The 12,816-nt window shown below is 35.7% G+C and overlaps 1 protein-coding gene across 10 annotated transcripts in view; it reads right to left on the bottom strand.

Annotated features, from left to right (window-relative positions):
• Positions 1 to 12,816, bottom strand: part of CFAP69 (cilia and flagella associated protein 69) — a 75,646-nt gene that overhangs the window by 15,293 nt on the left and 47,537 nt on the right. For 8 of the 10 annotated variants that reach the window (XM_069586813.1, XM_069586812.1, XM_069586809.1 and 5 more), the window contains 4 exons: positions 6,938 to 7,019; positions 2,740 to 2,932; positions 1,578 to 1,715; positions 926 to 1,002 (listed from right to left, as the gene is read on the bottom strand). In XM_069586813.1, the coding sequence (XP_069442914.1) occupies positions 926 to 1,002; positions 1,578 to 1,715; positions 2,740 to 2,932; positions 6,938 to 7,019 (490 nt within the window). The remainder of the gene's footprint in view (positions 1 to 925; positions 1,003 to 1,577; positions 1,716 to 2,739; positions 2,933 to 6,937; positions 7,020 to 12,816) is intronic. The other 2 variants (XR_011256485.1, XM_069586810.1) reach the window with 2 other exon arrangements.

The following is a 12,816-nucleotide window of genomic DNA, read 5'->3' as shown; positions in this document are numbered from 1 at the left end:
TATACTGGGATATATGGAAATTACTGCATTTGAGTATGTTTAAATTTAGAGGAAAAAAATGCATCCAGGATACAGGTAAAATTAAGCCTTGTTTTCCCTTTTTAAATAGAGATTTATTCATTTACAGCATTCAATACATAGTACTAATATTAGAAGAGAATGTTTACTTGAATAGGCTTTCCTAAAAGTTCAAAGGCATTTATTTACCAAAAAGTATATAACCAGCAAAGTAAACAACCCAGGACTATTAATTGATATTTGACCATTGAATAATGTAATGATAAAACAATACTTTAATAAGTATTAATAATTTATTTTAACAAGTAATAATTCATTCAATTCTAGCTCTCTTTTAAAAAAAATTATTTTTGAAACTTTTGACTGCACTTAGTCTTCGTTGCCGCGTGTGGGCTTTTCCTAGTTGCTGAGAGCCAGGGCTACTCTTCATTGCCGTGCACAGGCTTCTCATTGCAGTGGCTTCTCCTGTTGCAAAGCACAGGCTCACTCTAGAGCACAGGCTCAGTAGTTGTGGCACCGGGCTTAGATGCCCTGTGGCATGCGGGATCTTCCCAGACCAGGGATCGAACCGTGTCCCTTGCATTGGCAGGTGGATTCTTAACCACTGGACCACCAGGGAAGTCCCAATTCTAGCTCTAAATATCCTTTTAAAGAGAAGAAATTATATTTTAAAGATTCTGTTAGGCCTCTATATTAGTAATGTCTATCTTCCTCTATAAACTAAAAGTTGGATGAAATCTTATCCCATGGAAATACCCAATAAATTAACTGTATGCTCCTTGAATAGTATCAGATGAAAAATGAAAACTACATAGTATGTGGATTATTGCTCACAAATATGAATAGATCTTTCCCAACTGATGGCCTGCATACTAGATTTTAATAACAAGTCTAAGAAGGTACTCACTTTAAAATCAAGATATCTATGTATGATACATAGAGTGACAAAATCTTCAGCAGATAAGCCAGGTAAATTTTCAAAATCTAAACAAAGTTTATAAAGAGAGAATTACTTTAACTGAGCAAATAATTCTAAAAGGCATATATTTATCATAAAAATGCAAATTATTCCTTTTGATTTCATCCTGATTTATGAAAATGTTACTTCTGTGAGCTTCTGGCTTCCTCCTGTAACAAACCTCTGCCAGGTCATCCTTATGTAGTCATTCAAAGAGGAACATTTTCTGTGCTGTGGTCAGACCATGATACTGTACTTTTACAGTCTGAAGAGTGAGGACTTTTTTCTTAATAAGAAGCGAAGTTAAGTCCTCAGGTGATTCAGAATTCTAGTATTTAAGTCTAATCATCTAAACTAACTGTCTTTAATCCTGACTGTACTCTGGAATTGCCTGGGGAGCTTAAAAAATACTGATGCCTTCCCCCAAATCCAGAGCTCAAGGGGGCAGCTGGTTGCATTGTGATAACAATGGAACATGCATTTGTCTATATAAAGGGACTTTTATTCATCATGTTTGAAAAATGGACTCCAAAGTGAAATCAATTCACAATACTCAGTAAAGAAAGAGAGGCTCTTTAGAATTTGACAAGTAACTTCTTACCCAGTTTGCCCAACACAGCATAAATTTTTGCTCTGATATTCTCAGCAACATCCATAACTGCAATAGTTGGGCAGTTAGCAGGCAGTGGTATGATTTTTTGCTCCTCTTGAAAACTAGTAAATAGAGGTTTCTTTGTATCTAATCATTGGATATCATAAAAATATAGAAAGGACAGATAAAAATTGTAGTAAATTAACAATTTTAAGATTTTAGTCTAGACATCATAAAATATACTAACAGAATATAGTACTGCCTGATACATGATTACTCTTTTAAAAACATAAGTAATCAGCAATTTTTCCCCATTCTGTTGGAAAAATTTAATTTTTTACTATTTATGTAAAGTATAAAAATTTCACAAAATTACTTTTTTAAACATGAAACTTTCACATAAAAAACTTTTCTAATTTTGAGATCCAGAAAGTGAACATGTCAGTTTAACAATGATTTAATCTCCTATTTGCTTTTGGTTCCTGTATGTTATCCTATAAATATAAAAACTATTTTATGATGTTATGGGTTAGAAGTTAGAAATAATAAAAATGGATTGAAGAGAGAAATCACCAGGAGTTAAAGGGGAAGTATTTTCACTTAAAAATAAACCATACTAACACATAAAATTATAATAAGAATCATAAGAAGTATAGAAAATGTAATATAGCACTATAGAATAGATAAATGAAATATAAATTCTGATACTATAAACTTCATTAATTTAGAGTCTAGTCACTTAAATTTATGACCATTGATTTATTTTTATTTAGAAAAGTTTCCTCCTTTACATAAAAAGTAAACTATAAATGAGAATCAACAGAAATGTACAAAATACTATAAAAATTGTTCTTAAGCACTCTACTTATATCTCAAATTTTATTGGTAAATGAAATATTATTGAATATACTTATAAAAACAGATAACCCAAATAAAATGCTTCAGTAAGTCCTGTTAAGTTTTTTTTTCCAAGTTAAAGAATATAATCAAATATTTCCTGAAAATATTCTATAAAAACATGAACCTACTAATTTACTTAGTTTTCTTTTAATCTGCAGACCCCTGTGAAAAGAACTTTAAACAAAGAGGTAGAAGTCCCCATACTTTCCTAATGTCTCTTCTTAGAAATACAGATCTAATTATTTCTACAAACAATTACAAATACACTTACCAACAATCTTCCCATATTTATCACGTTTTACTCCTAGTTCTTTTTCTTCCTTTCTCCACAATTTAATTAAAAGACTAGCAGCTGTCTGGTCCTTCTTCCCTCGCCAAGCATTGACATGAGCCGCAGTTTTGGGATTATCACAAAATTCAACCATTATTCCAAGTATTAGATTGCAGAATTTTTTTTGGTTCAACTTTTGCAAGGAAACAGAGGAAGAAAAATGTTTCAATAAATAAATATTTTTTAAATAAAAAAATAAAAATTTTAAGAATTATTGTCTTTTAAAAGAGAAATATTTGCGGTAATCAGTAGGTTTTTTCCTAAATGATTGCCTTATAAAATCAAGACTCTAAGTATGATTTGTGACCATCTCCTGTTAAAATAGATACCATCGTAATGAGTTCATTTTCAAACAATAAGGACTTTAAAAAAATAGAAATAAAAAGATTGAATATAATTTTGATGTAGTCATAAACACATCCTGAACAAAAATGTCATTGATTTAGTTCAATATGAAAAAGAAATATTGAAATTAAGTGGAGCAAGGTCATTTGTGCTATACATAAGACTGTAATTATAGATCTTTTTAATTTACCTGGTTTATTAAAGTTTGTTAAGACTCATCCTCGCTGTAACCTCATTATTATTAAGAGACTGCTGCTGCTGCTGCTAAGTCGTGTCTGACTCTGTGCAACCCCATAGGCGGCAGCCCACCAGGCTCCCCCGTCCCTGGGATTCTCCAGGCAAGAACACTGGAGTGGGTTGCCATTTCCTTCTCCAATGCATGAAAGTGAAAAGTGAAAGTGAAGTCGCTCAGTCGTGTCCGACTCTTTGCGACCCCATGGACTGCAGCCTACCAGGCTCCTCCGTCCATGGGATTTTCCAGGCAAGAGTACTGGAGTGGGGTGCCACTGCCTTCTCCATATTAAGAGACTAACTGATAGTAACTCCAAGTGGCAGTCACATGTGAAAATAAATCAAAATGAAGTATAATCTTGTAGTCTGAAACTCAGCAACCATAAAAGAGTATATCAGCAGTTAAGAAAAATTATCTTATTAAGCATATTTCCTGTTTTTCTACAAATAGTTTTCAGCAAACTAAAATTTAGGTATAGAGAAGTCCAAATAGAGCAAAGGTGTCCATACAATCATGGCTTCTGTGTGAAATATTTTTGGTTGAGAAACTCTTACAGTATACTGCTAATAGAATATGGCAAAAGAAGCATGTAACCTGTTGTCTGAATTACATATATTATCAGTTTCCTGTTTAATTAAATTATGGATAATATTACCTGCTTTCAGTTCAGTTCAGTTCAGTCACTAAGTCGTGTCTGACTGTTTGCGACCCCATGAATCGCAGCACACCAGGCCTCCCTGTCCATCACCATCTCCCGGAGTTCACTCAGGCTCACGTCCATCAAGTCCGTGATGCCATCCAGCCATATCATCGTCTGTCGTCCCCTTCTCCTGCACCCAATCTCTCCCAGCATCAGAGTCTTTTCCAATGAGTCAACTCTTTGCATGAGGTGGCCAAAGTACTGGAGCTTCAGCTTTAGCATCATTCCTTCCTAAGAAATCCCAGGGCTGATCTCCTTCAGAACGGACTGGTTGGATCTCCTTGCAGTCCAAGGGACTCTCAAGAGTCTTCTCCAACACCACAGTTGAAACGCATCAATTCTTCCGCGCTCAGCTTTCTTCACAGTCCAACTCTCACATCCATACATGACCACAGGAATAACCACAGCCTTGACTAGACGGACCTTAGTCGGCAAGTAATGTCTCTGCTTTTGAATATACTATCTAGGTTGGTCGTAACTTTCCTTCCAAGGAGTTAGCGTCTTTTAATTTCATGGCTGCAGTCACCATCTGCAGTGATTTTGGAGCCCCCCAAAATAAAGTCTGACACTGTTTCCACTGTTTCCCCATCTATTTGCCATGAAGTGATGGGACCGGATGCCATGATCTTCGTTTTCTGAATGTTGAGCTTTAAGCCAACTTTTTCGCTCTCCTCTTTTACTTTCATCAAGAGGCTTTTTAGTTCCTCTTCACTTTCTGCCATTAGGGTGGTGTCATCTGCATATCTGAGGTTATTGATATTTCTCCCAGCAACTTAGAGAGTTATTATCTTATATGGGGTTTCCCAGGAGCTACAGGAGACACGGGTTCAATCACTGGGTTGGGAAGATCCCCTGGAGGAGGGCATGGTAACCCACTCCATTATTCTTGCCTGGAGAATCCCATGGACAGAGGAGACTGGAGGGCTACAGCCCATAGGGTCGCAAAGAGTCAGACACGATGGAGTGACTAACATACACACACACTGTCACATAGTAAACTCTCAGTAATATTTAATGTTTATGAGCAATTATTATTTCACACCAAATAAATATTTTAACAGATTGTATTAATCACAATCCTCAATCAAGTTAGTTTTTTATTCCTCTACTTCACTTTGGGAACCCCTGGTGGCTCAGTGGTAAAGAATCCACCTGAAATATAGGAGACATGGGTTTGATCCCTAGATTGGGAAGATTCCCTGGAGAAGAAAATAGCAACCCACACCAGTATTCTTGCCTGGGAAATCCCATGGACAGAGGAGCCTGGTCCATGGAGTCACAAGAGTCAGATATGACTTAACAACTAAAACTACTATGACATACTTCACTATTAGGAGGGAGGCAAATGTCAATGGTTGAAGTTTATATAGAAACTTCATTAAAATTATTTGTAATTTATAATTAGCTTGGTTGGTTTAATCTACATTAAGTACAATCTAATAATTACATTCAAGAAAACACAGCAAAAATGTGTCAGGAATTATTCAAACCACTGCATGTAAATGTATACACACATGCACATAACTACTCATACAATCCTAGCAACAGTGCATGAGGTAGATAATACTGTTATCTCTATTTATAGATGAAGAAATTGGTAACAGAGATGTTAAATAATTTGTCAAAGTTACACAGCTAACAACTCCTGGAGGCCTCAATCAGACTGATTCCAGTCTGTGCTCACAGTCACTGTACTATAAGGCTTCTCCTACCAGTCTTCATATCTTTCCATCCAGAAACCCTAATGGTGAAGGAGAATGAATATAAGTAAGAAATGTCTTTTAAGTCTTCTATATATTGTTAAAGTAAAATTTAATTACTATACACACACACACACACACACACACAATATCATTCCTCACTTCCAAATATTAAGTAGAAGCTACATTTCAGGAAGATATGCCAAATTAATTTTGTAGCTTTGAGAATTCCTTGGCACTGACCATGTGCTTCTAGACATACTCTAGTCAGAGGAACATGGTGAGATAAATGTCATTTAGGACTGCCTAAGTAGAGCTATGCATACATCCTCTGTATTATGCTCAATTTTCAGAACTTTCAAAGGGTTTCTGCTTATGACTCATTCAAGGTGGGTTATTTTTATTATTAAAATTATTACTTATTTTTTGTTTGTAGTGTTTTATATCTAATGAGCTTGCTATCATCTTTAGTGTCAACTAATTTTCTTTCACAGAGATGAAAGGACACAAATAACTTTAGTATCTTTGCTAAGTTAAAGGTTTGTTATTCTGTTAATAATATCAAGAATGGTGGCAATCACAGGCAGTGACATACCTAGAACTCTGCATGAGAATATCTCTCAGAGTTTTACTGAAACAAAAGTATACTTTTTCTTTATATTAACTATGGACCCACTTATTGAGGCTAGGAGGGGAATACTGTAAGGATAAATGAGAGTCTGTCATTCTCAGCCTTTCTGGATCATTCTATGACACACTAGTCTTCACATTACCTACAAATCATACAGGTTTGTTTTTTTTTTAAATGTTGATTTTTCCTTGTTTGTCAAGCTAGAAGTTATTAGTAAATGATTATTGACTTTGAAGTAGTCTAGCTGTTTCTTTAATTTTGTGGGGAAAAATCCACATAAAACAAATTCCTTGCTGTCATGTGTTTGGGAACATTCATCTAAGTAAACCAATTTCTTCACTGGAGGAACTTTCAGACTCTTTATTACACCAATGCACATTATGGAACTCCAAGAGGGATTTTTGTTTAAAACAAACATTTAAACTCTATTTGGAGGCACATTTAATCACAGAGTAGTGTTCTGTGATACTCAGTTTGTAAAGACCTAATAAAGACATATTTAATTTTTGTTAAACAGTTATTGTACTTACTGCTAATAAATCCAAAAGGAGAAATATGCCTTCTTTTTCAAGAAAGTAATCCTCTGAGGGGTAACATCCCAAAATGCAGCACCTTAAATAAAAAGGAAGGTAATAACTTAACAAGGCTTTACTGGTAAATTCAATTTGTGATTTTATTTCTATCAAAAATATCTTTTCAAAGAATGTTTTTCTTCATTCTCTCAAATCAGTTTATTTCTTTGCTTAAAAACTGAACTTTGAAGAGACTTTGCCAGTGTAGTTTAATTTCAACTATTTAAAAACTAATCCCAATTGTTTTTCTTTTTTTTTTTTTTAGTATTTATTTTTTTTTCTTTATGAGTATTAACATTTTATTTTATTTATTTTTTTTTTAATTTTAAAATCTTTAATTCTTACATGCATTCCCAAACATGAACCCCCCTCCCACCTCCCTCCCCATAACATCTTTCTGGGTCATCCCCATGCACCAGCCCCAAGCATGCTGCATCCTGCATCAGACATAGACTGGCGATTCAATTCACATGATAGTATACATGTTAGAATGGCATTCTCCCAAATCATCCCACCCTCTCCCTCTGAGTCCAAAAGTCCGTTATACACATCTGTGTCTCTTTCCCTGTCTTGCATACAGGGTCGTCATTGCCATCTTCCTAAATTCCATATATATGTGTTAGTATACTGTATTGGTGTTTTTCTTTCTGGCTTACTTCACTCTGTATAATCGGCTCCAGTTTCATCCATCTCAACAGAACTGATTCAAATGAATTCTTTTTAACGGCTGAGTAATACTCCATTGTGTATATGTACCACAGCTTTCTTATCCATTCATCTGCTGATGGACATCTAGGTTGTTTCCATGTCCTGGCTATTATAAACAGTGCTGCGATGAACATTGGGGTACATGTGTCTCTTTCAATTCTGGTTTCCTCGGTGTGTATGCCCAGAAGTGGGATTGCTGGGTCATAAGGGAGTTCTATTTGCAATTTTTTAAGGAATCTCCACACTGTTCTCCATAGTGGCTGTACTAGTTTGCATTCCCACCAACAGTGTAGGGGGGTTCCCTTTTCTCCACACCCTCTCCAGCATTTATTGCTTGCAGATTTTTGGATCACAGACATTCTGACTGGTGTGAAGTGGTACCTCATTGTGGTTTTGATTTGCATTTCTCTAATAATGAGTGATGTTGAGCATCTTTTCATGTGTTTGTTAGCCATCCGTATGTCTTCTTTGGAGAAATGTCTATTTAGTTCTTTGGCCCATTTTTTGATTGGGTCGTTTATTTTTCTGGAGTTGAGCTGCATAAGTTGCTTGTATATTTTTGAGATTAGTTGTTTGTCAGTTGCTTCATTTGCTATTATTTTCTCCCATTCAGAAGGCTGTCTTTTCACCTTGCTTATAGTTTCCTTTGTTGTGCAGAAGCTTTTAATTTTAATTAGATCCCATTTGTTTATTTTTGCTTTTATTTCCAGAATTCTGGGAGGTGGATCATAGAGGATCCTGCTGTGATTTATGTCTGAGAGTGTTTTGCCTATGTTCTCCTCTAGGAGTTTTATAGTTTCTGATCTTACATTTAGATCTTTAATCCATTTTGAGTTTATTTTTGTGTGCGGTGTTAGAAAGTGATCTAGTTTCATTCTTTTACAAGTGGTTGACCAGTTTTCCCAGCACCACTTGTTAAAGAGATTGTCTTTACTCCATTGTATATTCTTGCCTCCTTTGTCAAAGATAAGGTGTCCATATGTGTGTGGATTTATCTCTGGGCTTTCTATTTTGTTCCATTGATCTATATGTCTGTCTTTGTGCCAGTACCATACTGTCTTGATGACTGTGGCTTTGTAGTAGAGCCTGAAGTCAGGCAAGTTGATTCCTCCAGTTCCATTCTTCTTTCTCAAGATTGCTTTGGCTATTCGAGGTTTTTTGTATTTCCATACAAATCTTGAAATTATTTGTTCTAGTTCTGTGAAAAATGTGGCTGGTAGCTTGATAGGGATTGCATTGAATTTGTAAATTGCTTTGGGTAGTATACTCATTTTCACTATATTGATTCTTCCAATCCATGAACATGGTATATTTCTCCATCTATTAGTGTCCTCTTTGATTTCTTTCATCAGTGTTTTATAGTTTTCTATATATAGGTCTTTAGTTTCTTTAGGAAGATATATTCCTAAGTATTTTATTCTTTTCGTTGCAATGGTGAATGGAATTGTTTCCTTAATTTCTTTTTCTACTTTCTCATTATTAGTGTATAGGAATGCAAGGGATTTCTGTGTGTTGATTTTATATCCTGCAACTTTACTATATTCATTGATGAGCTCTAGTAATTTTCTGGTGGAGTCTTTAGGGTTTTCCATGTAGAGGATCATGTCATCTGCAAACAGTGAGAGTTTTACTTCTTCTTTTCCAATTTGGATTCCTTTTATTTCTTTTTCTGCTCTGATTGCTGTGGCCAAAACTTCCAGAACTATGTTGAATAGTAGCGGTGAAAGTGGACACCCTTGTCTTGTTCCTGACTTTAGGGGAAATGCTTTCAATTTTTCACCATTGAGGATAATGTTTGCTGTGGGTTTGTCATAGATAGCTTTTATTATGTTGAGGTATGTTCCTTCTAGTCCTGCTTTCTGGAGAGTTTTTATCATAAATGGATGTTGAATTTTGTCAAAGGCCTTCTCTGCATCTATTGAGATAATCATATGGTTTTTATTTTTCAATTTGTTAATGTGGTGAATTACATTGATTGATTTGCGGATATTGAAGAATCCTTGCATCCCTGGGATAAAGCCCACTTGGTCATGGTGTATGATTTTTTTAATGTGTTGTTGGATTCTGATTGCTAGAATTTAGTTGAGGATTTTTGCATCTATGTTCATCAGAGATATTGGCCTGTAGTTTTCTCTTTTTGTGACATCTTTGTCAGGTTTTGGTATTAGGGTGATGGTGGCCTCATAGAATGAGTTTGGAAGTTTACCTTCCTCTGCGATTTTCTGGAAGAGTTTGAGTAGGATAGGTGTTAGCTCTTCTCGAAATTTTTGGTAGAATTCAGCTGTGAAGCCATCTGGACCTGGGCTTTTGTTTGCTGGAAGATTTCTGATTACAGTATCAATTTCCGTGCTTGTGATGGGTCTGTTAAGATTTTCTATTTCTTCCTGGTTCAGTTTTGGAATATTGTACTTTTCTAAGAATTTGTCCATTTCTTCCACGTTGTCCATTTTATTGGCATACAACTGCTGATAGTAGTCTCTTATGATCCTTTGTATTTCTGTGTTGTCTGTTGTGATCTCTCCATTTTCATTTCTAATTTTATTGATTTGATTTTTCTCTCTTTGCTTCTTGATGAGTCTGGCTAATGGTTTGTCAATTTTATTTATCCTTTCAAAGAACCAGCTTTTGGCTTTGTTGATTTTTGCTATGGTCTCTTTTGTTTCTTTTGCATTTATTTCTGCCCTAATTTTTAAGATTTCTTTCCTTCTACTAACTCTGGGGTTCTCCAACTCTTCCTTTTCTAGTTGCTTTAGTTGTAGAGTTAGGTTATTTATTTGACTTTTTTCTTGTTTCTTGAGGTATGCCTGTATTGCTATGAACTTTCCTCTTAGCACTGCTTTTATAGTGTCCCACAGGTTTTGGGTTGTTGTGTTTTCATTTTCATTAGTTTCTATGCATATTTTGATTTCTTTTTTGATTTCTTCTGTGATTTGTTGGTTATTCAGAAGTGTGTTGTTCAACCTCCATATGTTGGAATTTTTAATAGTTTTTCTCCTGTAATTGAGATCTAATCTTAATGCATTATGGTCAGAAAAGATGCTTGGAATGATTTCGATTTTCTTGAATTTATCAAGTTTAGATTTATGGCCCAGGATGTGATCTATCCTGGAGAAGGTTCCATGAGCACTTGAAAAAAAGGTGAAATTCGTTGTTTTGGGGTGAAGTGTCCTATAGATATCAATTAGGTCTAACTGATCTAATGTATCATTTAAAGTTTGCGTTTCTTTGTTAATTTTGTTTAGTTGATCTGTCCATAGGTGTGAGTGGGGTATTAAAGTCTCCCACTATTATTGTGTTATTGTTGATTTCCCCTTTCATACTTGTTAGCATTTGTCTTACATATTGTGGTGCTCCTATATTGGGTGCATATATATTTATAATTGTTATATCTTCTTCTTGGATTGTTCCTTTGATCATTATGTAGTGGCCTTCTTTGTCTCTTTTCACAGCCTTTGTTTTAAAGTCTATTTTATCGGACATGAGTATTGCCACTCCCGCTTTCTTTTGGTCTCTATTTGCGTGGTATATCTTTTTCCAGCCCTTCACTTTCAGTCTGTATGTGTCCCTTGTTTTGAGGTGGGTCTCTTGTAAGCAGCATATAGAGGGGTCTTGTTTTTGTATCCATTCTGCCAGTCTTTGTCTTTTGGTTGGGGCGTTCAACCCATTTACGTTTAAGGTAATTATTGATAAGTATGATCCCGTTGCCATTTACTTTATTGTTTTGGGTTCGGGTTTATACACCCTTTTCGTGTTTCCTGTCTAGAGGATATCCTTTAGAATTTGTTGGAGAGCTGGTTTGGTGGTGCTGAATTCTCTCAGCTTTTGCTTGTCTGTAAAGCTTTTGATTTCTCCTTCGTATTTGAATGAGATCCTTGCTGGGTACAGTAATCTGGGCTGTAGGTTATTGTCTTTCATCACTTTAAGTATGTCTTGCCATTCCCTCCTGGCCTGAAGAGTTTCTATTGACAGATCAGCTGTTATCCTTATGGGAATCCCCTTGTGTGTTATTTGTTGTTTTTCCCTTGCTGCTTTTAATATTTGTTCTTTGTGTTTGATCTTTGTTAATTTGATTAATATGTGTCTTGGGGTGTTTCGCCTTGGGTTTATCCTATTTGGGACTCTCTGTGTTTCTTGGACTTGGGTGATTATTTCCTTCCCCATTTTGGGGAAGTTTTCAACTATTATCTCCTCAAGGATTTTCTCATGATCTTTCTTTCTGTCTTCTTCTTCTGGGACTCCTATAATTCGAATGTTGGAGCGTTTCATATTGTCCTGGAGGTCTCTGAGATTGTCCTCGTTTCTTTTAATTCGTTTTTCTTGTTTCCTCTCTGATTCATTTATTTCTACCATTCTATCTTCTATTTCACTAATCCTATCTTCTGCCTCCGTTATTCTACTATTTGTTGCCTCCAGAGTGTTTCTGATCTCATTTATTGTGTTATTCATTATATTTTGACTCTTTTTTATTTCTTCTAGGTCCTTGTTAAACCTTTCTTGCATCTTCTCAATCCTTGTCTCTAGGCTATTTATCTGTGTTTCCATTTTGATTTCAAGATTTTGGATCATTTTCACTATCAATATTCGGAATTCCTTCTCCGGTAGATTCCCTACTTCTTCCTCTTTTGTTTGGTTTGGTGAGCAACTCTCCTGTTCCTTTACCTGCTGAGTATTCCTCTGTCTCTTCATCTTGGTTATATTGCTGCGTTTGGGGTGGCCTTTTTATATTCTGATAATTTGTGGAGTTCTCTTTATTATGGAGCTTCCTCACTTTGGGTGGGGTTCTATCAGTGGCTTGTCAAGGTTTCCTGGTTAGGGAGGCTTGTGTTGGAGTTTTGGTGGGTGGAGCTGGGTTTCTTCTCTCTGGAGTGCAGTGGAGTGACCCGTAATGGGTTATGAGACATCAAAGGTTTTGGGATAATTTTGAGCTGCCTGTATATTGAGGCTCAGGGGAGTGTTCCTGTGTTGCTGGAGAATTTGGGTGGTATGTCTTGTTTTGGAACTTGTTGGCCCTTGGATGGAGCTTGGTTTCAGTGTAGGTATGAAGGCATTTGATGAGCTCCTATTGCTTAATGTTCCCTGAATTCAAGAGTTCTCTAATGTTTTCAGGCTTTGGGTTTAAGCTTCCTGCT

The sequence above is a fragment of the Ovis canadensis genome, chromosome 4 (genome assembly GCF_042477335.2).
Source record: "Ovis canadensis isolate MfBH-ARS-UI-01 breed Bighorn chromosome 4, ARS-UI_OviCan_v2, whole genome shotgun sequence".
Lineage (NCBI taxonomy): Eukaryota > Metazoa > Chordata > Mammalia > Artiodactyla > Bovidae > Ovis > Ovis canadensis.
The sequence above is the reverse complement of the archived record's forward strand: the minus strand, read 5'-3'. Positions and strand labels throughout refer to the sequence as shown.